The 25,276-nt window shown below is 50.6% G+C and overlaps 1 protein-coding gene across 2 annotated transcripts in view; it reads right to left on the bottom strand.

Annotated features, from left to right (window-relative positions):
- Positions 1 to 672: 672 nt before the first annotated feature.
- The window catches only part of NYAP1 (neuronal tyrosine phosphorylated phosphoinositide-3-kinase adaptor 1), a 50,613-nt gene continuing 26,009 nt past the window's right edge, over positions 673 to 25,276 (bottom strand). The window contains exons 7-8 of one of the 2 annotated variants that reach the window (XM_075343275.1): positions 2,933 to 3,012; positions 673 to 1,657 (exon numbers count right to left, since the gene is read on the bottom strand). In XM_075343275.1, the coding sequence (XP_075199390.1) occupies positions 1,406 to 1,657; positions 2,933 to 3,012 (332 nt within the window). In that variant the 3' untranslated portion in view covers positions 673 to 1,405. Of the gene's footprint in view, positions 1,658 to 2,436; positions 2,749 to 2,932; positions 3,013 to 25,276 lie in introns of those variants that run through there. The other variant, XM_075343276.1, reaches the window with a different exon arrangement.

Genomic DNA, 25,276 nt, shown 5'->3' on the forward strand with positions numbered 1-25,276 from the left:
CCAATTCCTAAACCTAATCTAGGCCCTAACCCTACCCTATTTCCAGCCCTAAACCTAACCCTAAATGAAGCTGGCCTCTAACCGTAGCCCTAACAATAAATCAAGCCTGCTCCCTAAATCTAGCCTAAACTTAACTCTAGCCCTAACTCTAGTTCTAGCCCTAGACCTAACTCTAGCTAAACATCTAGCCCTAACTCTAATTCTAGCTCTAACTCAAATTCTAGCTCTAAACCTAATTTTAGCTCTAAACCTAACCCTATCTCCAACTATAAATCTAGCCCTAACCCTAATTCTAGCTCTAAACCTAATTCTAAACCTAATTCTAGCTCTAACCCTAATTCTAACCTGAAACCTAACCCTATCTTTAACTATAAATCTAGCCCTAACTCAAAATCAAGGCTGCCCCTTAACCCTAGCTTGCCCATTAACCCCAGCCTGCCCCTTAACCTCAGCCTGCCCCTTAACCCTAGCCTACCCCTTAACCCTAGCCTGCCCCTTAACCCTAGCTTGCCCATTAACCCCAGCCTGCCCCTTAACCTCAGCCTGCCCATTAACCCTAGCCTGCCCCTTAACCCTAGCCTGCCCCTTAACCCTAGCCTACCCCTTAACCCTAGCCTGCCCCTTAACCCTAGCCTGCCCCTTAACCCTAGCCTGCCCCTTAACTCTAACCCTAACCATAACTCTGACCCTACGTGTACTCCTTCATTTGGCTCTCCCTACAATTTGGCACCCGGGCCACCCACCCATTGGCTGCCCCCACACTACGCCACTGGCTATATAGCTTCAAGATCATGACATCCACCAAGTTCACGTACTGAAATAAGCATATATGATTGGTAACAACCATTCTGAGACGACAGCGTTGTCCCAGCCCTGCCCACATCCATAGCGGTAGATGAATAGATCCTACAGGTTATAGGGCAACCTGTCCCTCGCCCATAGGACGGCAGCTGACTATGGACTTGCCGATTGGATTTGGCTAATTTGCCCTCTGATATGTGTGGGAAGCGGAGCCGTTTCGGCTGGACACGTGGACGGCTCGGCACAGTTCTGCCTGGTTTAGCCCTTGCTGGCGAAATAACTCTACAGCCTGGAGTGACCTTTATGTTCCGGGGAGTGAGGGGACTTCTTCCAACCATTGCCGTGATCGACAAGTACGAGGAGAGGACCCCAGCTCTGGACCATCACTCTCACCACCTTTACTGCCCCCTACTCCCCTCAATCGCTCGTCCAACGTGAAATATTTCTCTGCTCTCATAGGTCCTCTGTCCCACTTTGCTGCAGATGATTGCCCTCTCCATGTCTGCAGACTATCCCTTCCCGCACCCACACACCTCCTCTCCTGCCCACCTGCACCTCAGGGTTTCGGCCAGCGCCCCTGGGTATAGAGAGGGGGTGAGGATTTTCAGATGGCAGTGTCCCACAACACAGCCTGTTGCCGATGGCATGGTGGGGTTCCCCCCTTCCGAACTTCAGACCCCCGCCTCCAGCTGGGCAGGATGGGCAGGCTTTCTTGTTTGCAGAGCCCCCTCTCTGCCCTCGGCTGACGTGACTTGATCTCGTGGCACAGAAATCTCTTCCTCTCGATCACCTCCTGTAATTTCCCGTCACGCTCCCGGCCACCAGAGGGCAGCGTTGGGGTGGGGGACAAAACAGCCTGATGGAAGGAGAGAAAGGAGGTCAGGAGATGTATCCAGAAGCTAAGGGTAATGAGCGGGTATGCATGCGGGAGTGATGCTCTGCAGGACTGTCAGGTCATAGGCATACAGGTGTAATACACTGCAGCATGATTCATTGAAATGCATGCGGAAGGGATGCTCTGCAGGTGGTCATTTGATATGCATGCAGAGGTAATGCTCTGCAGTGTGAAAAACTGATATGCATGCAGTGGTAATGCTCTGCAGTGTGAATAACATATGCATGCAGTGGTAATGATCTGCATGCAGGAGTAATGCTCTGCAGTGTTGCTATGCATGCAGCGGTAATGCTCTGCAGTGTTGCTATGCATGCAGCAGTAATGCTCTGCAGTGTTGATTTGCATGCAGGAGTAATGCTCTGCAGTGTTGCTATGCATGCAGCGGTAATGCTCTGCAGTGTTGCTATGCATGCAGCAGTAATGCTCTGCAGTGTTGATTTGCATGCAGGAATAATGCTCTGCAGTGTTGCTATGCATGCAGCGGTAATGCTCTGCAGTGTTGATTTGCATGCAGGAGTAATGCTCTGCAGGTGGCCATTTGATCTGCATACAGAGGTAATGCTCTGCAGTGTGAATAAATGATCTGCATGCAGGAGTAATGCTCTGCAGTGTGGTCAGCTGATATAAATGCAGGGCAGATTGGTGGGCATGCATGCAGTAATTCCCTGCAGGGATAATAAGAGGGGAGGAGTAATGCTCTGCAGAGTGTTGAGATAATCTGCATGCAGAAATAAAGAGCGGGAGATTGTCCTGAAAGGAAAGAAATGAGTTTAGTGGCGGTGCGAGTGTGGGCATGCTGCGGCCATGCTCTACAGACAGGTGAGATAATCTGCACACATGAGGAAAGGAGAAAACCAGAAAGGAAGAGTAATGCTCTGCAGAAAGGCAGAATGAGTTTTGCTCTGCAGGGAATAAAAGGATCTTAAAGGAAATGAGGTCAGAAAACGGCACAAAGTAATCTGCATGAAGGCGTAGTGCTCTGCGGAGAAAGGAGATGATGCGGTAGTAATGCTCTGCAGAGAGGTGAGTGAGATCCATTTGGAAATAATGTTCTGCAGAGAGAGAGAATGATAAAATGATGTGATGAGTTTTGCACAATGACGAGCTGGGCACATCTGTATGTAGTAGCAATGCTCTGCACAGAGGTGAGCGATCTGCATGCAGGAGTAATGCTCTGATGCGCACAGTACAGCAGCGCTCTGCAGGCCTCAGTGTCTGGCAGAGCATGCGCAGTACCTGATTCTGCCTGTTGGCGGATGTCTGACGAACCCCAGAGGTGGAGGCTGAGCGGCCCAGGCGGTATCCCCCTCCAAAATCTGCAGGAAGGACACAGGAAAACACCATCGTCAGCCTCGCAGTCCTACCACCCACCACTGGGGGCAGCACTGCACAGAAAGGCAATAATTGTCAGATTTATTATGCTAGGGGGCATATGTGACATTATAGAGCTCAGGAAGGACCATAAACAGCCGTGCAATACTATCCGCCCACCACCGGGGGCAGCAGCATCATATGTGACATTACAGAGATCAGGAAGGACCATCAACAGCCATGCAATACTATCCACTCACCACCGGGGGCAGCAGCATCATATGTGACATTACAGAGATCAGGAAGGACCATCAACAGCCGTGCAATACTATCCACCCACCACCGGGGGCAGCAACATCATATGTGACATTATAAAGATCAGGAAGGACCATCAACAGCCGTGCAATACTATCCACCCACCACCGGGGGCAGCAGCATCATATGTGGCATTATAAAGATCAGGAAGGACCATCAACAGCCGTGCAATACTATCCACTCACCACCGGGGGCAGCAGCATCATATGTGACATAACAGAGATCAGGAAGGACCATCAACAGCCGTGCAATACTATCCGCCCACCACCGGGGGCAGCAGCATCATATGTGACATTACAGAGATCAGGAAGGACCATCAACAGCCGTGCAATAATATCCACCCACCACCGGGGGCAGCAGCATAAAATGTGGCATTATAAAGATCAAGAAGGACCATCAACAACCGTGCAATACTATCCACCCACCACCGGGGGCAGCAGCATCATATGTGACATTATAAAGATCAGGAAGGACCATCAACAGCCGTGCAATACTATCCACCCACCACCGGGGGCAGCAACATCATATGTGGCATTATAGAGATCAGGAAGGACCATCAACAGCCGTGCAATACTATCCACCCACCACCAGGGGCAGCAGCATCAAATGTGGCATTATAAAGATCAGAAAGGACCATCAACAACCGTGCAATACTATCCACCCACCACCGGGGGCAGCAGCATCATATGTGACATTATAAAGATCAGGAAGGACCATCAACAGCCGTGCAATACTATCCATCCACCACCGGTGGCAGCAACATCATATGTGGCATTATAGAGATCAGGAAGGACCATCAACAGCCATGCAATACTATCCATCCACCACCGGGGGCAGCAGCATCATATGTGGCATTATAGAGATCAGGAAGGACCATCAACAGCCGTGCAATACTATCCACCCACCACCCGGGGCAGCAGCATCATATGTGGCATTATAGAGATCAGGAAGGACCATCAACAGCCGTGCAATACTATCCACCCACCACCGGGGGCAGCAGCATCATATGTGGCATTATAAAGATCAGGAAGGACCATCAACAGCCGTGCAATACTATCCACCAACCACCGGGGGCAGCAGCATCATATGTGGCATTATAAAGATCAGGAAGGACCATCAACAGCCGTGCAATACTATCCACCCACCACCGGGGGCAGCAGCATCATATGTGACATTATAAAGATCAGGATGGACCATCAACAGCCGTGCAATACTATCCACCCACCACCGGGGGCAGCAGCATCATATGTGGCATTATAGAGATCAGAAAGGACCATCAACAGCCGTGCAATACTATCCACCCACCACCGGGGGCAGCAACATCATATGTGGCATTATAGAGATCAAGAAGGACCATCAACAGCCGTGCAATACTATCCACCCACCTCCGGGGGCAGCAACATCATATGTGGCATTATAGAGATCAGGAAGGACCATCAACAGCCGTGCAATACTATCCACCCACCACCGGGGGCAGCAGCATCATATGTGGCATTATAGAGCTCAGGAAGGACCATCAACAGCCGTGCAATACTATCCACCCACCACCGGGGGCAGCAGCATCATATGTGGCATTATAGCGACCAGAATGTATCATCAACAGCCGTGCAATACTATCCACCCACCACCGGGGGCAGCAACATCATATGTGACATTATAAAGATCAGGAAGGACCATCAACAGCCGTGCAATACTAGCCACCCACCACCGGGGGCAGCAGCATCATATGTGACATTATAAAGATCAGGATGGACCATCAACAGCCGTGCAATACTATCCACCCACCACCGGGGGCAGCAACATCATATGTGGCATTATAGAGATCAGAAAGGACCATCAACAGCCGTGCAATACTATCCACCCACCACCGGGGGCAGCAGCATCATATGTGACATTATAGAGGTCAGGAAGGACCATCAACAGCCATGCAATACTATCCACCCACCACCGGGGGCAGCAACATCATATGTGGCATTATAGAGATCAGGAAGGACCATCAACAGCCGTGCAATACTATCCACCCACCACCGGGGGCAGCAGCATCATATGTGACATTACAGAGATCAGAATGTATCATCAACAGCCATGCAATGCTATCCACCCACCACCGGGGGCAGCAACATCATATGTGGCATTATAGAGATCAAGAAGGACCATCAACAGCCGTGCAATACTATCCACCCACCTCCGGGGGCAGCAACATCATATGTGGCATTATAGAGATCAGGAAGGACCATCAACAGCCGTGCAATACTATCCACCCACCACCGGGGGCAGCAGCATCATATGTGGCATTATAGAGCTCAGGAAGGACCATCAACAGCCGTGCAATACTATCCACCCACCACCGGGGGCAGCAGCATCATATGTGGCATTATAGCGACCAGAATGTATCATCAACAGCCGTGCAATACTATCCACCCACCACCGGGGGCAGCAACATCATATGTGACATTATAAAGATCAGGAAGGACCATCAACAGCCGTGCAATACTATCCACCCACCACCGGGGGCAGCAACATCATATGTGACATTATAGAGCTCAGGAAGGACCATCAATAGCCGTGCAATACTATCCACCCACCACCAGGGGCAGCAACATCATATGTGACATTATAGAGATCAGGAAGGACCATCAACAGCCGTGCAATACTATCCACCCACCACCGGGGGCAGCAACATCATATGTGACATTATAGAGATCAGGAAGGACCATCAACAGCCGTGCAATACTATCCACCCACCACCGGAGGCAGCAGCATCATATGTGACATTATAGAGCTCAGGAAGGACCATCAACAGCCGTGCAATACTATCCACCCACCACCGGGGGCAGCAGCATCATATGTGGCATTATAAAGATCAGGAAGGACTATCAACAGCCATGCAATACTATCCACCCACCACCGGGGGCAGCAGCATCGTATGTGACATTATAGAGATCAGGAAGGACCATCAACAGCCGTGCAATACTAACCACCCACCACCGGGGGCAGCAACATCATATGTGACATTATAGAGATCAGGAAGGACCATCAACAGCAGTGCAATACTATCCACCCACCACCGGGGGCAGCAACATCATATGTGACATTATAGAGATCAGGAAGGACCATCAACAGCAGTGCAATACTATCCACCCACCACCGGGGGCAGCAACATCATATGTGACATTACAGAGATCAGGAAGGACCATCAACAGCCGTGCAATACTATCCAACCACCACCGGGGGCAGCAACATCATATGTGGCATTATAGCGACCAGAATGTATCATCAGCAGCCGTGCAATACTATCCACCCACCACCGGGGGCAGCAGCATCATATGTGACATTATAGAGATCAGGAAGGACCATCAACAGCCATACAATACTATCCACCCACCACCGGGGGCAGCAGCATCATATGTGACATTATAGAGATCAGGAAGAACCATCAACAGCCGTGCAATACTATCCACCCACCACCGGGGGCAGCAGCATCATATGTGGCATTATAGAGATCATGAAGGACCATCAACAGCCGTGCAATACTATCCACCCACCACCGGGGGCAGCAGCATCATATGTGACATTATAGAGATCAGGAAGGACCATCAACAGCCGTGCAATACTATCCACCCACCACCGGGGGCAGCAGCATCATATGTGACATTATAGAGCTCAGGAAGGACCATAAACAGCCGTGCAATACTATCCACCCACCACCGGGGGCAGCAGCATCATATGTGGCATTATAGCGACCAGAATGTATCATCAACAGCCGTGCAATACTATCCACCCACCACCAGGGGTAGCAGCATCATATGTGACATTATAGAGATCAGGAAGGACCATCAACAGCCGTGCAATACTATCCACCCACCACCGGGGGCAGCAGCATCATATGTGACATTATAGAGATCAGGAAGGACCATCAACAGCCGTGCAATACTATCCACCCACCACCGGGGGGCAGCAGCATCATATGTGACATTATAGAGGTCAGGAAGGACCATTAACAGCCGTGCAATACTATCCACCCACCACCGGGGGCAGCAGCATCATATGTGGCATTATAGAGGTCAGGAAGGACCATCAACAGCCGTGCAATACTATCCACCCACCACCGGGGGCAGCAGCATCATATGTGGCATTATAGAGGTCAGGAAGGACCATTAACAGCCGTGCAATACTATCCACCCACCACCGGGGGCAGCAGCATCATATGTGGCATTATAGAGATCAGGAAGGACCATCAACAGCCGTGCAATACTATCCACCCACCACCGGGGGCAGCAGCATCATATGTGACATTATAGAGATCAGGAAGGACCATCAACAGCCGTGCAATACTATCCACCCACCACCGGGGGCAGCAGCATCATATGTGGTATTATAAAGATCAGGAAGGACCATCAACAGCCGTGCAATACTATCCACCCACCACCGGGGGCAGCAGCATCGTATGTGACATTATAGAGCTCAGGAAGGACCATCAACAGCCATGCAATACTATCCACCCACCACCGGGGGCAGCAGCATCATATGTGACATTATAAAGATCAGGAAGGACCATCAACAGCCGTGCAATACTATCCACCCACCACTGGGGGCAGCAGCATCATATGTGGCATTATAGAGCTCAGGAAGGACCATCAACAGCCGTGCAATACTATCCACCCACCACCGGGGGCAGCAACATCATATGTGACATTATAGAGATCAGGAAGGACCATCAACAGCCATGCAATACTATCCACCCACCACCGGGGGCAGCAGCATCATATGTGGCATTATAAAGATCAGGAAGGACCATCAACAGCCATGCAATACTATCCATCCACCACCGGGGGCAGCAGCATCATATGTGGCATTATAGAGATCAGGAAGGACCATCAACAGCCGTGCAATACTATCCACCCACTACCGGGGGCAGCAACATCATATGTGACATTATAGAGCTCAGGAAGGACCATCAACAGCCGTGCAATACTATCCACCCACCACCGGGGGCAGCAACATCATATGTGACATTATAGAGATCAGGAATGACCATCAACAGCCATGCAATACTATCCACCCACCACCGGGGGCAGCAGCATCATATGTGGCATTATAGAGATCAGGAAGGACCATCAACAGCCATGCAATACTATCCACCCACCACCGGGGGCAGCAGCATCATATGTGACATTACAGAGATCAGGAAGGACCATCAACAGCCGTGCAATACTATCCACCCACCACCGGGGTCAGTAGTATCATATGTGGGATTATAGAGATCAGGAATGACCATCAACAGCCGTGCAATACTATCCACCCACCACCGGGGGCAGCAGCATCATATGTGACATTATAGAGATCAGGAATGACCATCAACAGCCATGCAATACTATCCACCCACCACCGGGAGCAGCAGCATCATATGTGGCATTATAGAGCTCAGGAAGGACCATCAACAGCCATGTAATACTATCCACCCACCACCGGGGGCAGCAGCATCATATGTGACATTACAGAGATCAGGAAGGACCATCAACAGCCGTGCAATACTATCCACCCACCACCGGGGGCAGTAGTATCATATGTGGGATTATAGAGATCAGGAAGCACCATCAACAGCCGTGCAATACTATCCACCCACCACCGGGGGCTGCAGCATCATATGTGACATTATAGAGATCAGGAAGGACCATCAACAGCCGTGCAATACTATCCACCCACCACCGGGGGCAGTAGTATCATATGTGGGATTATAGAGATCAGGAAGGACCATCAACAGCCGTGCAATACTATCCACCCACCACCGGGGGCAGCAGCATCAAATGTGGCATTATAGAGACCAGAATGTATCATCAACAGCCGTGCAATACTATTCACCCACCACCGGGGGCAGCAGCATCATATGTGACATTATAGAGCTCAGGAAGGACCATCAACAGCCGTGCAATACTATCCACCCACTACCGGGGGCAGCAGCATCATATGTGACATTATAGAGCTCAGGAAGGACCATCAACAGCCGTGCAATACTATCCACCCACCACCGGGGGCAGCAGCATCATATGTGGCATTATAGAGATCAGGAAGGACCATCAACAGCCGTGCAATACTATCCACCCACCACCGGGGGCAGCAACATCATATGTGGCATTATAGCGATCAGAATGTATCATCAACAGCCGTGCAATACTATCCACCCACCACTGGGGGCAGTAGTATCATATGTGGGATTATAGAGATCAGGAAGCACCATCAACAGCCGTGCAATACTATCCGCCCACCACTGGGGGCAGTAGCATCATATGTGGTATTATAGAGACCAGAATGTATCATCAACAGCCATGCAATACTATCCACCCACCACTGGGGGCAGCAGCATCATATGTGGCATTATAGAGCTCAGGAAGGACCATCAACAGCCGTGCAATACTATCCACCCACCACCGGGGGCATCAGCATCATATGTGACATTATAGAGGTCAGGAAGGACCATCAACAGCCGTGCAATACTATCCACCCACCACCGGGGGCATCAGCATCATATGTGACATTATAGAGGTCAGGAAGGACCATCAACAGCCGTGCAATACTATCCACCCACCACCGGGGGCAGCAGCATCATATGTGGCATTATAGAGATCAGGAAGGACCATCAACAGCCGTGCAATACTATCCACCCACCACGGGGGGCAGCAGCATCATATGTGGCATTATAGAGATCAGGAAGGACCATCAACAGCCGTGCAATACTATCCGCCCACCACCGGGGGCAGCAGCATCATATGTGGCATTATAAAGATCAGGAAGGACCATCAAAAGCCGTGCAATACTATCCACCCACCACCGGGGGCAGCAGCATCATATGTGGCATTATAGCGACCAGAATGTATCATCAACAGCCGTGCAATACTATCCACCCACCACTGGGGGCAGTAGTATCATATGTGGGATTATAGAGATCAGGAAGCACCATCAACAGCCGTGCAATACTATCCGCCCACCACTGGGGGCAGTAGCATCATATGTGGTATTATAGAGACCAGAATGTATCATCAACAGCCATGCAATACTATCCACCCACCACTGGGGGCAGCAGCATCATATGTGGCATTATAGAGCTCAGGAAGGACCATCAACAGCCGTGCAATACTATCCACCCACCACCGGGGGCATCAGCATCATATGTGACATTATAGAGGTCAGGAAGGACCATCAACAGCCGTGCAATACTATCCACCCACCACCGGGGGCATCAACATCATATGTGACATTATAGAGGTCAGGAAGGACCATCAACAGCCGTGCAATACTATCCACCCACCACCGGGGGCAGCAGCATCATATGTGGCATTATAGAGATCAGGAAGGACCATCAACAGCCGTGCAATACTATCCACCCACCACGGGGGGCAGCAGCATCATATGTGGCATTATAGAGATCAGGAAGGACCATCAAGAGCCGTGCAATACTATCCGCCCACCACCGGGGGCAGCAGCATCATATGTGGCATTATAAAGATCAGGAAGGACCATCAACAGCCGTGCAATACTATCCACCCACCACCGGGGGCAGCAGCATCATATGTGGCATTATAGCGACCAGAATGTATCATCAACAGCCGTGCAATACTATCCACCCACCACCAGGGGTAGCAGCATCATATGTGACATTATAGAGGTCAGGAAGGACCATCAACAGCCGTGCAATACTATCCACCCACCACCGGGGGCAGCAGCATCATATGTGGCATTATAGAGATCAGGAAGGACCATCAACAGCCGTGCAATACTATCCACCCTCCACCGGGGGCAGCAGCATCATATGTGACATTATAGAGATCAGGAAGGACCATCAACAGCCGTGCAATACTATCCACCCACCACCGGGGGCAGCAGCATCATATGTGGCATTATAAAGATCAGGAAGGACCATCAACAGCCGTGCAATACTATCCACCCACCACCGGGGGCAGCAGCATCATATGTGACATTATAGAGCTCAGGAAGGACCATCAACAGCCGTGCAATACTATCCACCCACCACCGGGGGCAGCAGCATCATATGTGGCATTATAGCGACCAGAATGTATCATCAACAGCCGTGCAATACTATCCACCCACCACCAGGGGTAGCAGCATCATATGTGACATTATAGAGGTCAGGAAGGACCATCAACAGCCGTGCAATACTATCCACCCACCACCGGGGGCAGCAACATCATATGTGACATTATAGAGATCAGGAAGGACCATCAACAGCCATGCAATACTATCCACCCACCACCGGGGGCAGCAGCATCATATGTGGCATTATAAAGATCAGGAAGGACCATCAACAGCCATGCAATACTATCCACCCACCACCGGGGGCAGCAGCATCATATGTGACATTATAGAGATCAGGAATGACCATCAACAGCCATGCAATACTATCCACCCACCACCGGGGGCAGCAGCATCATATGTGGCATTATAGAGATCAGGAAGGACCATCAACAGCCGTGCAATACTATCCACCCACTACCGGGGGCAGCAACATCATATGTGACATTATAGAGCTCAGGAAGGACCATCAACAGCCGTGCAATACTATCCACCCACCACCGGGGGCAGCAACATCATATGTGACATTATAGAGATCAGGAATGACCATCAACAGCCATGCAATACTATCCACCCACCACCGGGGGCAGCAGCATCATATGTGGCATTATAGAGATCAGGAAGGACCATCAACAGCCATGCAATACTATCCACCCACCACCGGGGGCAGCAGCATCATATGTGACATTACAGAGATCAGGAAGGACCATCAACAGCCGTGCAATACTATCCACCCACCACCGGGGTCAGTAGTATCATATGTGGGATTATAGAGATCAGGAAGGACCATCAACAGCCGTGCAATACTATCCACCCACCACCGGGGGCAGCAGCATCATATGTGACATTATAGAGATCAGGAATGACCATCAACAGCCATGCAATACTATCCACCCACCACCGGGAGCAGCAGCATCATATGTGGCATTATAGAGCTCAGGAAGGACCATCAACAGCCGTGCAATACTATCCACCCACCACCGGGGGCAGTAGTATCATATGTGGGATTATAGAGATCAGGAAGCACCATCAACAGCCGTGCAATACTATCCACCCACCACCGGGGGCTGCAGCATCATATGTGACATTATAGAGATCAGGAAGGACCATCAACAGCCGTGCAATACTATCCACCCACCACCGGGGGCAGTAGTATCATATGTGGGATTATAGAGATCAGGAAGGACCATCAACAGCCGTGCAATACTATCCACCCACCACCGGGGGCAGCAGCATCAAATGTGGCATTATAGAGACCAGAATGTATCATCAACAGCCGTGCAATACTATTCACCCACCACCGGGGGCAGCAGCATCATATGTGACATTATAGAGCTCAGGAAGGACCATCAACAGCCGTGCAATACTATCCACCCACTACCGGGGGCAGCAGCATCATATGTGGCATTATAGAGATCAGGAAGGACCATCAACAGCCGTGCAATACTATCCACCCACCACCGGGGGCAGCAACATCATATGTGGCATTATAGCGATCAGAATGTATCATCAACAGCCGTGCAATACTATCCACCCACCACTGGGGGCAGTAGTATCATATGTGGGATTATAGAGATCAGGAAGCACCATCAACAGCCGTGCAATACTATCCGCCCACCACTGGGGGCAGTAGCATCATATGTGGTATTATAGAGACCAGAATGTATCATCAACAGCCATGCAATACTATCCACCCACCACTGGGGGCAGCAGCATCATATGTGGCATTATAGAGCTCAGGAAGGACCATCAACAGCCGTGCAATACTATCCACCCACCACCGGGGGCATCAGCATCATATGTGACATTATAGAGGTCAGGAAGGACCATCAACAGCCGTGCAATACTATCCACCCACCACCGGGGGCATCAGCATCATATGTGACATTATAGAGGTCAGGAAGGACCATCAACAGCCGTGCAATACTATCCACCCACCACCGGGGGCAGCAGCATCATATGTGGCATTATAGAGATCAGGAAGGACCATCAACAGCCGTGCAATACTATCCACCCACCACGGGGGGCAGCAGCATCATATGTGGCATTATAGAGATCAGGAAGGACCATCAACAGCCGTGCAATACTATCCGCCCACCACCGGGGGCAGCAGCATCATATGTGGCATTATAAAGATCAGGAAGGACCATCAAAAGCCGTGCAATACTATCCACCCACCACCGGGGGCAGCAGCATCATATGTGGCATTATAGCGACCAGAATGTATCATCAACAGCCGTGCAATACTATCCACCCACCACTGGGGGCAGTAGTATCATATGTGGGATTATAGAGATCAGGAAGCACCATCAACAGCCGTGCAATACTATCCGCCCACCACTGGGGGCAGTAGCATCATATGTGGTATTATAGAGACCAGAATGTATCATCAACAGCCATGCAATACTATCCACCCACCACTGGGGGCAGCAGCATCATATGTGGCATTATAGAGCTCAGGAAGGACCATCAACAGCCGTGCAATACTATCCACCCACCACCGGGGGCATCAGCATCATATGTGACATTATAGAGGTCAGGAAGGACCATCAACAGCCGTGCAATACTATCCACCCACCACCGGGGGCATCAGCATCATATGTGACATTATAGAGGTCAGGAAGGACCATCAACAGCCGTGCAATACTATCCACCCACCACCGGGGGCAGCAGCATCATATGTGGCATTATAGAGATCAGGAAGGACCATCAACAGCCGTGCAATACTATCCACCCACCACGGGGGGCAGCAGCATCATATGTGGCATTATAGAGATCAGGAAGGACCATCAAGAGCCGTGCAATACTATCCGCCCACCACCGGGGGCAGCAGCATCATATGTGGCATTATAAAGATCAGGAAGGACCATCAACAGCCGTGCAATACTATCCACCCACCACCGGGGGCAGCAGCATCATATGTGGCATTATAGCGACCAGAATGTATCATCAACAGCCGTGCAATACTATCCACCCACCACCAGGGGTAGCAGCATCATATGTGACATTATAGAGGTCAGGAAGGACCATCAACAGCCGTGCAATACTATCCACCCACCACCGGGGGCAGCAGCATCATATGTGGCATTATAGAGATCAGGAAGGACCATCAACAGCCGTGCAATACTATCCACCCTCCACCGGGGGCAGCAGCATCATATGTGACATTATAGAGATCAGGAAGGACCATCAACAGCCGTGCAATACTATCCACCCACCACCGGGGGCAGCAGCATCATATGTGGCATTATAAAGATCAGGAAGGACCATCAACAGCCGTGCAATACTATCCACCCACCACCGGGGGCAGCAGCATCATATGTGACATTATAGAGCTCAGGAAGGACCATCAACAGCCGTGCAATACTATCCACCCACCACCGGGGGCAGCAGCATCATATGTGGCATTATAGCGACCAGAATGTATCATCAACAGCCGTGCAATACTATCCACCCACCACCAGGGGTAGCAGCATCATATGTGACATTATAGAGGTCAGGAAGGACCATCAACAGCCGTGCAATACTATCCACCCACCACCGGGGGCAGCAGCATCATATGTGGCATTATAGAGGTCAGGAAGGACCATCAACAGCCGTGCAATACTATCCACCCACCACCGGGGGCAGCAGCATCATATGTGGCATTATAGAGATCAGGAAGGACCATCAACAGCCGTGCAATACTATCCACCCACCACCGGGGGCAGCAGCATCATATGTGACATTATAGAGATCAGGAAGGACCATCAACAGCCGTGCAATACTATCCACCCACCACCGGGGGCAGCAGCATCATATGTGGTATTATAAAGATCAGGAAGGACCATCAACAGCCGTGCAATACTATCCACCCACCACCGGGGGCAGCAGCATCATATGTGACATTATAGAGCTCAGGAAGGACCATCAACAGCCGTGCAATACTATCCACCCACCACCGGGGGCAGCAGCATCGTATGTGACATTATAGAGCTCAGGAAGGACCATCAACAGCCATGCAATACTATCCACCCACCACCGGGGGCAGCAGCATCATATGTGTCATTACAAAGATCAGGAAGGACCATCAACAGCCGTGCAATACTATCCACCCACCACTGGAGGCAGCAGCATCATATGTGGCATTATAAAGATCAGGAAGGACCATCAACAGCCATGCAATACTATCCATCCACCACCGGGGGCAGCAGCATCATATGTGGCATTATAGAGATCAGGAAGGACCATCAACAGCCGTGCAATACTATCCACCCACTACCGGGGGCAGCAACATCATATGTGACATTATAGAGCTCAGGAAGGACCATCAACAGCCGTGCAATACTATCCACCCACCACCGGGGGCAGCAGCATCATATGTGGCATTATAGAGATCAGGAAGGACCATCAACAGCCATGCAATACTATCCATCCACCACCGGGGGCAGCAGCATCATATGTGGCATTATAGAGATCAGGAAGGACCATCAACAGCCGTGCAATACTATCCACCCACCACCGGGGTCAGTAGTATCATATGTGGGATTATAGAGATCAGGAAGGACCATCAACAGCCGTGCAATACTATCCACCCACCACCGGGGGCAGCAGCATCATATGTGGCATTATAAAGATCAGGAAGGACCATCAACAGCCATGCAATACTATCCATCCACCACCGGGGGCAGCAGCATCATATGTGGCATTATAGAGATCAGGAAGGACCATCAACAGCCGTGCAATACTATCCACCCACCACCGGGGTCAGTAGTATCATATGTGGGATTATAGAGATCAGGAAGGACCATCAACAGCCGTGCAATACTATCCACCCACCACCGGGGGCAGCAGCATCATATGTGACATTATAGAGATCAGGAATGACCATCAACAGCCATGCAATACTATCCACCCACCACCGGGAGCAGCAGCATCATATGTGGCATTATAGAGCTCAGGAAGGACCATCAACAGCCATGTAATACTATCCACCCACCACCGGGGCCAGCAGCATCATATGTGACATTACAGAGATCAGGAAGGACCATCAACAGCCGTGCAATACTATCCACCCACCACCGGGGGCAGCAGCATCATATGTGACATTATAGAGATCAGGAAGGACCATCAACAGCCGTGCAATACTATCCACCCACCACCGGGGGCTGCAGCATCATATGTGACATTATAGAGATCAGGAAGGACCATCAACAGCCGTGCAATACTATCCACCCACCACCGGGGGCAGTAGTATCATATGTGGGATTATAGAGATCAGGAAGGACCATCAACAGCCGTGCAATACTATCCACCCACCACCGGGGGCAGCAGCATCATATGTGGCATTATAGCGACCAGAATGTATCATCAACAGCCGTGCAATACTATCCACCCACCACCAGGGGTAGCAGCATCATATGTGACATTATAGAGGTCAGGAAGGACCATCAACAGCCGTGCAATACTATCCACCCACCACCGGGGGCAGCAACATCATATGTGACATTATAGAGATCAGGAAGGACCATCAACAGCCATGCAATACTATCCACCCACCACCGGGGGCAGCAGCATCATATGTGGCATTATAAAGATCAGGAAGGACCATCAACAGCCATGCAATACTATCCATCCACCACCGGGGGCAGCAGCATCATATGTGGCATTATAGAGATCAGGAAGGACCATCAACAGCCGTGCAATACTATCCACCCACTACCGGGGGCAGCAACATCATATGTGACATTATAGAGCTCAGGAAGGACCATCAACAGCCGTGCAATACTATCCACCCACCACCGGGGGCAGCAACATCATATGTGACATTATAGAGATCAGGAATGACCATCAACAGCCATGCAATACTATCCACCCACCACCGGGGGCAGCAGCATCATATGTGGCATTATAGAGATCAGGAAGGACCATCAACAGCCATGCAATACTATCCACCCACCACCGGGGGCAGCAGCATCATATGTGACATTACAGAGATCAGGAAGGACCATCAACAGCCGTGCAATACTATCCACCCACCACCGGGGTCAGTAGTATCATATGTGGGATTATAGAGATCAGGAAGGACCATCAACAGCCGTGCAATACTATCCACCCACCACCGGGGGCAGCAGCATCATATGTGACATTATAGAGATCAGGAATGACCATCAACAGCCATGCAATACTATCCACCCACCACCGGGAGCAGCAGCATCATATGTGGCATTATAGAGCTCAGGAAGGACCATCAACAGCCGTGCAATACTATCCACCCACCACCGGGGGCAGTAGTATCATATGTGGGATTATAGAGATCAGGAAGCACCATCAACAGCCGTGCAATACTATCCACCCACCACCGGGGGCTGCAGCATCATATGTGACATTATAGAGATCAGGAAGGACCATCAACAGCCGTGCAATACTATCCACCCACCACCGGGGGCAGTAGTATCATATGTGGGATTATAGAGATCAGGAAGGACCATCAACAGCCGTGCAATACTATCCACCCACCACCGGGGGCAGCAGCATCAAATGTGGCATTATAGAGACCAGAATGTATCATCAACAGCCGTGCAATACTATTCACCCACCACCGGGGGCAGCAGCATCATATGTGACATTATAGAGCTCAGGAAGGACCATCAACAGCCGTGCAATACTATCCACCCACTACCGGGGGCAGCAGCATCATATGTGACATTATAGAGCTCAGGAAGGACCATCAACAGCTGTGCAATACTATCCACCCACCACCGGGGGCAGCAGCATCATATGTGGCATTATAGAGATCAGGAAGGACCATCAACAGCCGTGCAATACTATCCACCCACCACCGGGGGCAGCAACATCATATGTGGCATTATAGCGATCAGAATGTATCATCAACAGCCGTGCAATACTATCCACCCACCACTGGGGGCAGTAGTATCATATGTGGGATTATAGAGATCAGGAAGCACCATCAACAGCCGTGCAATACTATCCGCCCACCACTGGGGGCAGTAGCATCATATGTGGTATTATAGAGACCAGAATGTATCATCAACAGCCATGCAATACTATCCACCCACCACTGGGGGCAGCAGCATCATATGTGGCATTATAGAGCTCAGGAAGGACCATCAACAGCCGTGCAATACTATCCACCCACCACCGGGGGCATCAGCATCATATGTGACATTATAGAGGTCAGGAAGGACCATCAACAGCCGTGCAATACTATCCACCCACCACCGGGGGCATCAGCATCATATGTGACATTATAGAGGTCAGGAAGGACCATCAACAGCCGTGCAATACTATCCACCCACCACCGGGGGCAGCAGCATCATATGTGGCATTATAGAGATCAGGAAGGACCATCAACAGCCGTGCAATACTATCCACCCACCACGGGGGGCAGCAGCATCATATGTGGCATTATAGAGATCAGGAAGGACCATCAACAGCCGTGCAATACTATCCGCCCACCACCGGGGGCAGCAGCATCATATGTGGCATTATAAAGATCAGGAAGGACCATCAAAAGCCGTGCAATACTATCCACCCACCACCGGGGGCAGCAGCATCATATGTGGCATTATAGCGACCAGAATGTATCATCAACAGCCGTGCAATACTATCCACCCACCACTGGGGGCAGTAGTATCATATGTGGGATTATAGAGATCAGGAAGCACCATCAACAGCCGTGCAATACTATCCGCCCACCACTGGGGGCAGTAGCATCATATGTGGTATTATAGAGACCAGAATGTATCATCAACAGCCATGCAATACTATCCACCCACCACTGGGGGCAGCAGCATCATATGTGGCATTATAGAGCTCAGGAAGGACCATCAACAGCCGTGCAATACTATCCACCCACCACCGGGGGCATCAGCATCATATGTGACATTATAGAGGTCAGGAAGGACCATCAACAGCCGTGCAATACTATCCACCCACCACCGGGGGCATCAGCATCATATGTGACATTATAGAGGTCAGGAAGGACCATCAACAGCCGTGCAATACTATCCACCCACCACCGGGGGCAGCAGCATCATATGTGGCATTATAGAGATCAGGAAGGACCATCAACAGCCGTGCAATACTATCCACCCACCACGGGGGGCAGCAGCATCATATGTGGCATTATAGAGATCAGGAAGGACCATCAAGAGCCGTGCAATACTATCCGCCCACCACCGGGGGCAGCAGCATCATATGTGGCATTATAAAGATCAGGAAGGACCATCAACAGCCGTGCAATACTATCCACCCACCACCGGGGGCAGCAGCATCATATGTGGCATTATAGCGACCAGAATGTATCATCAACAGCCGTGCAATACTATCCACCCACCACCAGGGGTAGCAGCATCATATGTGACATTATAGAGGTCAGGAAGGACCATCAACAGCCGTGCAATACTATCCACCCACCACCGGGGGCAGCAGCATCATATGTGGCATTATAGAGATCAGGAAGGACCATCAACAGCCGTGCAATACTATCCACCCTCCACCGGGGGCAGCAGCATCATATGTGACATTATAGAGATCAGGAAGGACCATCAACAGCCGTGCAATACTATCCACCCACCACCGGGGGCAGCAGCATCATATGTGGCATTATAAAGATCAGGAAGGACCATCAACAGCCGTGCAATACTATCCACCCACCACCGGGGGCAGCAGCATCATATGTGACATTATAGAGCTCAGGAAGGACCATCAACAGCCGTGCAATACTATCCACCCACCACCGGGGGCAGCAGCATCATATGTGGCATTATAGCGACCAGAATGTATCATCAACAGCCGTGCAATACTATCCACCCACCACCAGGGGTAGCAGCATCATATGTGACATTATAGAGGTCAGGAAGGACCATCAACAGCCGTGCAATACTATCCACCCACCACCGGGGGCAGCAGCATCATATGTGGCATTATAGAGGTCAGGAAGGACCATCAACAGCCGTGCAATACTATCCACCCACCACCGGGGGCAGCAGCATCATATGTGGCATTATAGAGATCAGGAAGGACCATCAACAGCCGTGCAATACTATCCACCCACCACCGGGGGCAGCAGCATCATATGTGACATTATAGAGATCAGGAAGGACCATCAACAGCCGTGCAATACTATCCACCCACCACCGGGGGCAGCAGCATCATATGTGGTATTATAAAGATCAGGAAGGACCATCAACAGCCGTGCAATACTATCCACCCACCACCGGGGGCAGCAGCATCATATGTGACATTATAGAGCTCAGGAAGGACCATCAACAGCCGTGCAATACTATCCACCCACCACCGGGGGCAGCAGCATCGTATGTGACATTATAGAGCTCAGGAAGGACCATCAACAGCCATGCAATACTATCCACCCACCACCGGGGGCAGCAGCATCATATGTGTCATTACAAAGATCAGGAAGGACCATCAACAGCCGTGCAATACTATCCACCCACCACTGGAGGCAGCAGCATCATATGTGGCATTATAAAGATCAGGAAGGACCATCAACAGCCATGCAATACTATCCATCCACCACCGGGGGCAGCAGCATCATATGTGGCATTATAGAGATCAGGAAGGACCATCAACAGCCGTGCAATACTATCCACCCACTACCGGGGGCAGCAACATCATATGTGACATTATAGAGCTCAGGAAGGACCATCAACAGCCGTGCAATACTATCCACCCACCACCGGGGCCAGCAACATCATATGTGACATTACAGAGATCAGGAATGACCATCAACAGCCATGCAATACTATCCACCCACCACCGGGGGCAGCAGCATCATATGTGGCATTATAGAGATCAGGAAGGACCATCAACAGCCATGCAATACTATCCATCCACCACCGGGGGCAGCAGCATCATATGTGGCATTATAGAGATCAGGAAGGACCATCAACAGCCGTGCAATACTATCCACCCACCACCGGGGTCAGTAGTATCATATGTGGGATTATAGAGATCAGGAAGGACCATCAACAGCCGTGCAATACTATCCACCCACCACCGGGGGCAGCAGCATCATATGTGACATTATAGAGATCAGGAATGACCATCAACAGCCATGCAATACTATCCACCCACCACCGGGAGCAGCAGCATCATATGTGGCATTATAGAGCTCAGGAAGGACCATCAACAGCCATGTAATACTATCCACCCACCACCGGGGCCAGCAGCATCATATGTGACATTACAGAGATCAGGAAGGACCATCAACAGCCGTGCAATACTATCCACCCACCACCAGGGGTAGCAGCATCATATGTGGCATTATAGAGATCAAGAAGGACCATCAACAGCCGTGCAATACTATCCACCCACCACCGGGGGCAGCAACATCATATGTGACATTATAGAGGTCAGGAAGGACCATCAACAGCCGTGCAATACTATCCACCCACCACCGGGGGCTGCAGCATCATATGTGACATTATAGAGATCAGGAAGGACCATCAACAGCCGTGCAATACTATCCACCCACCACCGGGGGCAGTAGTATCATATGTGGGATTATAGAGATCAGGAAGGACCATCAACAGCCGTGCAATACTATCCACCCACCACCGGGGGCAGCAGCATCAAATGTGGCATTATAGAGACCAGAATATATCATCAACAGCCGTGCAATACTATTCACCCACCACCGGGGGCAGCAGCATCATATGTGACATTATAGAGCTCAGGAAGGACCATCAACAGCCATGCAATATTATCCACCCACCACCGGGGGCAGCAGCATCATATGTGGCATTATAGAGATCAGGAAGGACCATCAACAGCCGTGCAATACTATCCACCCACCACCGGGGGCAGCAACATCATATGTGGCATTATAGCGATCAGAATGTATCATCAACAGCCGTGCAATACTATCCACCCACCACTGGGGGCAGTAGTATCATATGTGGGATTATAGAGATCAGGAAGCACCATCAACAGCCGTGCAATACTATCCGCCCACCACTGGGGGCAGTAGCATCATATGTGGTATTATAGAGACCAGAATGTATCATCAACAGCCATTCAATACTATCCACCCACCACTGGGGGCAGCAGAATCATATGTGGCATTATGGAGCTCAGGAAGGACCATCAACAGCCGTGCAATACTATCCACCCACCACCGGGGGCATCAGCATCATATGTGACATTATAGAGGTCAGGAAGGACCATCAACAGCCGTGCAATACTATCCACCCACCACCGGGGGCATCAGCATCATATGTGACATTATAGAGGTCAGGAAGGACCATCAACAGCCGTGCAATACTATCCACCCACCACCGGGGGCAGCAGCATCATATGTGGCATTATAGAGATCAGGAAGGACCATCAACAGCCGTGCAATACTATCCACCCACCACCGGGGGCAGCAGCATCATATGTGGCATTATAGAGATCAGGAAGGACCATCAACAGCCGTGCAATACTATCCGCCCACCACCGGGGCAGCAGCATCATATGTGGCATTATAAAGATCAGGAAGGACCATCAACAGCCGTGCAATACTATCCACCCACCACCGGGGGCAGCAGAATCATATGTGGCATTATAGAGCTCAGGAAGGACCATCAACAGCCGTGCAATACTATCCACCCACCACCGGGGGCAGCAGCATCATATGTGGCATTATAGCGACCAGAATGTATCATCAACAGCCGTGCAATACTATCCACCCACCACCAGGGGTAGCAGCATCATATGTGACATTATAGAGGTCAGGAAGGACCATCAACAGCCGTGCAATACTATCCACCCACCACCGGGGGCAGCAGCATCATATGTGGCATTATAGAGATCAGGAAGGACCATCAACAGCCGTGCAATACTATCCGCCCACCACCGGGGGCAGCAGCATCATATGTGGCATTATAAAGATCAGGAAGGACCATCAACAGCCGTGCAATACTATCCACCCACCACCGGGGGCAGCAGCATCATATGTGACATTATAGAGCTCAGGAAGGACCATCAACAGCTGTGCAATACTATCCACCCAACACCGGGGGCAGCAGCATCATATGTGGCATTATAGCGACCAGAATGTATCATCAACAGCCGTGCAATACTATCCACCCACCACCAGGGGTAGCAGCATCATATGTGACATTATAGAGGTCAGGAAGGACCATCAACAGCCGTGCAATACTATCCACCCACCACCGGGGGCAGCAGCATCATATGTGGCATTATAGAGGTCAGGAAGGACCATTAACAGCCGTGCAATACTATCCACCCACCACCGGGGGCAGCAGCATCATATGTGGTATTATAGAGATCAGGAAGGACCATCAACAGCCGTGCAATACTATCCACCCACCACCGGGGGCAGCAGCATCATATGTGACATTATAGAGATCAGGAAGGACCATCAACAGCCGTGCAATACTATCCACCCACCACCGGGGGCAGCAGCATCATATGTGGTATTATAAAGATCAGGAAGGACCATCAACAGCCGTGCAATACTATCCACCCACCACCGGGGGCAGCAGCATCGTATGTGACATTATAGAGCTCAGGAAGGACCATCAACAGCCGTGCAATACTATCCACCCACCACCGGGGGCAGCAGCATCATATGTGACATTATAAAGATCAGGAAGGACCATCAACAGCCGTGCAATACTATCCACCCACCACTGGGGGCAGCAGCATCATATGTGGCATTATAGAGCTCAGGAAGGACCATCAACAGCCGTGCAATACTATCTACCCACCACCGGGGGCAGCAACATCATATGTGACATTATAGAGATCAGGAAGGACCATCAACAGCCATGCAATACTATCCACCCACCACCGGGGGCAGCAACATCATATGTGACATTATAGAGATCAGGAAGGACCATCAACAGCCATGCAATACTATCCACCCACCACCGGGGGCAGCAGCATCATATGTGGCATTATAAAGATCAGGAAGGACCATCAACAGCCATGCAATACTATCCATCCACCACCGGGGGCAGCAGCATCATATGTGGCATTATAGAGATCAGGAAGGACCATCAACAGCCGTGCAATACTATCCACCCACCACCGGGGGCAGCAACATCATATGTGACATTATAGAGATCAGGAATGACCATCAACAGCCATGCAATACTATCCACCCACCACCGGGGGCAGCAGCATCATATGTGGCATTATAGAGATCAGGAAGGACCATCAACAGCCATGCAATACTATCCACCCACTACCGGGGGCAGCAACATCATATGTGACATTATAGAGCTCAGGAAGGACCATCAACAGCCGTGCAATACTATCCACCCACCACCGGGGGCAGCAACATCATATGTGACATTATAGAGATCAGGAATGACCATCAACAGCCATGCAATACTATCCACCCACCACCGGGGGCAGCAGCATCATATGTGGCATTATAGAGATCAGGAAGGACCATCAACAGCCATGCAATACTATCCACCCACCACCGGGGGCAGCAGCATCATATGTGACATTACAGAGATCAGGAAGGACCATCAACAGCCGTGCAATACTATCCACCCACCACCGGGGTCAGTAGTATCATATGTGGGATTATAGAGATCAGGAAGGACCATCAACAGCCGTGCAATACTATCCACCCACCACCGGGGGCAGCAGCATCATATGTGACATTATAGAGATCAGGAATGACCATCAACAGCCATGCACTACTATCCACCCACCACCGGGAGCAGCAGCATCATATGTGGCATTATAGAGCTCAGGAAGGACCATCAATAGCCATGTAATACTATCCACCCACCACCGGGGGCAGCAGCATCATATGTGGCATTATAAAGATCAGGAAGGACCATCAACAGCCGTGCAATACTATCCACCAACCACCGGGGG

The sequence above is a fragment of the Anomaloglossus baeobatrachus genome, chromosome 4 (assembly GCF_048569485.1).
Source record: "Anomaloglossus baeobatrachus isolate aAnoBae1 chromosome 4, aAnoBae1.hap1, whole genome shotgun sequence".
In the NCBI taxonomy this organism is placed as follows: Eukaryota; Metazoa; Chordata; class Amphibia; order Anura; family Aromobatidae; genus Anomaloglossus; species Anomaloglossus baeobatrachus.